This window comes from Seriola lalandi, unplaced genomic scaffold (assembly GCF_002814215.2).
Source record: "Seriola lalandi dorsalis isolate HSWRI2012SDOR001 ecotype SW California unplaced genomic scaffold, Sedor1 jcf7180002054973, whole genome shotgun sequence".
Taxonomy (NCBI): domain Eukaryota; kingdom Metazoa; phylum Chordata; class Actinopteri; order Carangiformes; family Carangidae; genus Seriola; species Seriola lalandi.
The window spans coordinates 251288-251776 of NW_019525523.1; the positions used below are offsets into that span (position 1 = coordinate 251288).

The 489-nt window shown below is 47.0% G+C and overlaps 2 protein-coding genes across 14 annotated transcripts in view; both read right to left on the reverse strand.

The window, feature by feature from the left end:
- Positions 1-489, reverse strand: part of LOC111646634 (protocadherin alpha-C2-like) — a 125380-nt gene that overhangs the window by 41556 nt on the left and 83335 nt on the right. The window lies entirely within an intron of this gene.
- Positions 3-488, reverse strand: LOC111646590 (protocadherin alpha-10-like; the record flags this gene model as incomplete). Its single annotated transcript, XM_023396120.2, has 1 exon — positions 3-488. A coding segment is annotated over exon 1 (486 nt), but the record flags the coding sequence as incomplete, so codon positions are not given.

Below are 489 nucleotides of genomic sequence, written 5' to 3' on the forward strand. Positions count from 1 at the left end.
TTTTCTTTATTAGGTAAAGTTTGAGTACTGGTAAACGTGTCTCCTCCATTAATACTGATCAGCTCAGCATCTAGAGACGGAAACGGTGCGGGGAAAACCACTACGTCACTCTTGAGCGTGTCTGAGCTGAAACAGACGTCATACTGCTGAGTAGCTTTAGAGTAAGACCAGCTCCCGTCAGGATGGGTGGTGATCATTGGGGCGCTGTACCTGCTGAAACTGCCGTCTGTCCTGTGGCATTTGACTGCTATTAAACTGATTAGGCTCAGCAGAAAAACCACTGAAACTGAAACAATGGCGATCAGCAGATACAGGTTTAAATCAGAGAAGCTGTCCTCCTTTATGGGCACATCTCGGAACTGAGTCTGTATGACAGCTGTGCTTTCAACCACCACCACCTCAATAGACACAGTAGCTGACAGGGAGGGTTCTCCGTTATCAGAAACCAAGACCACCAAGGGGTGAGTTTTCAGGTCATTGTCACTCATT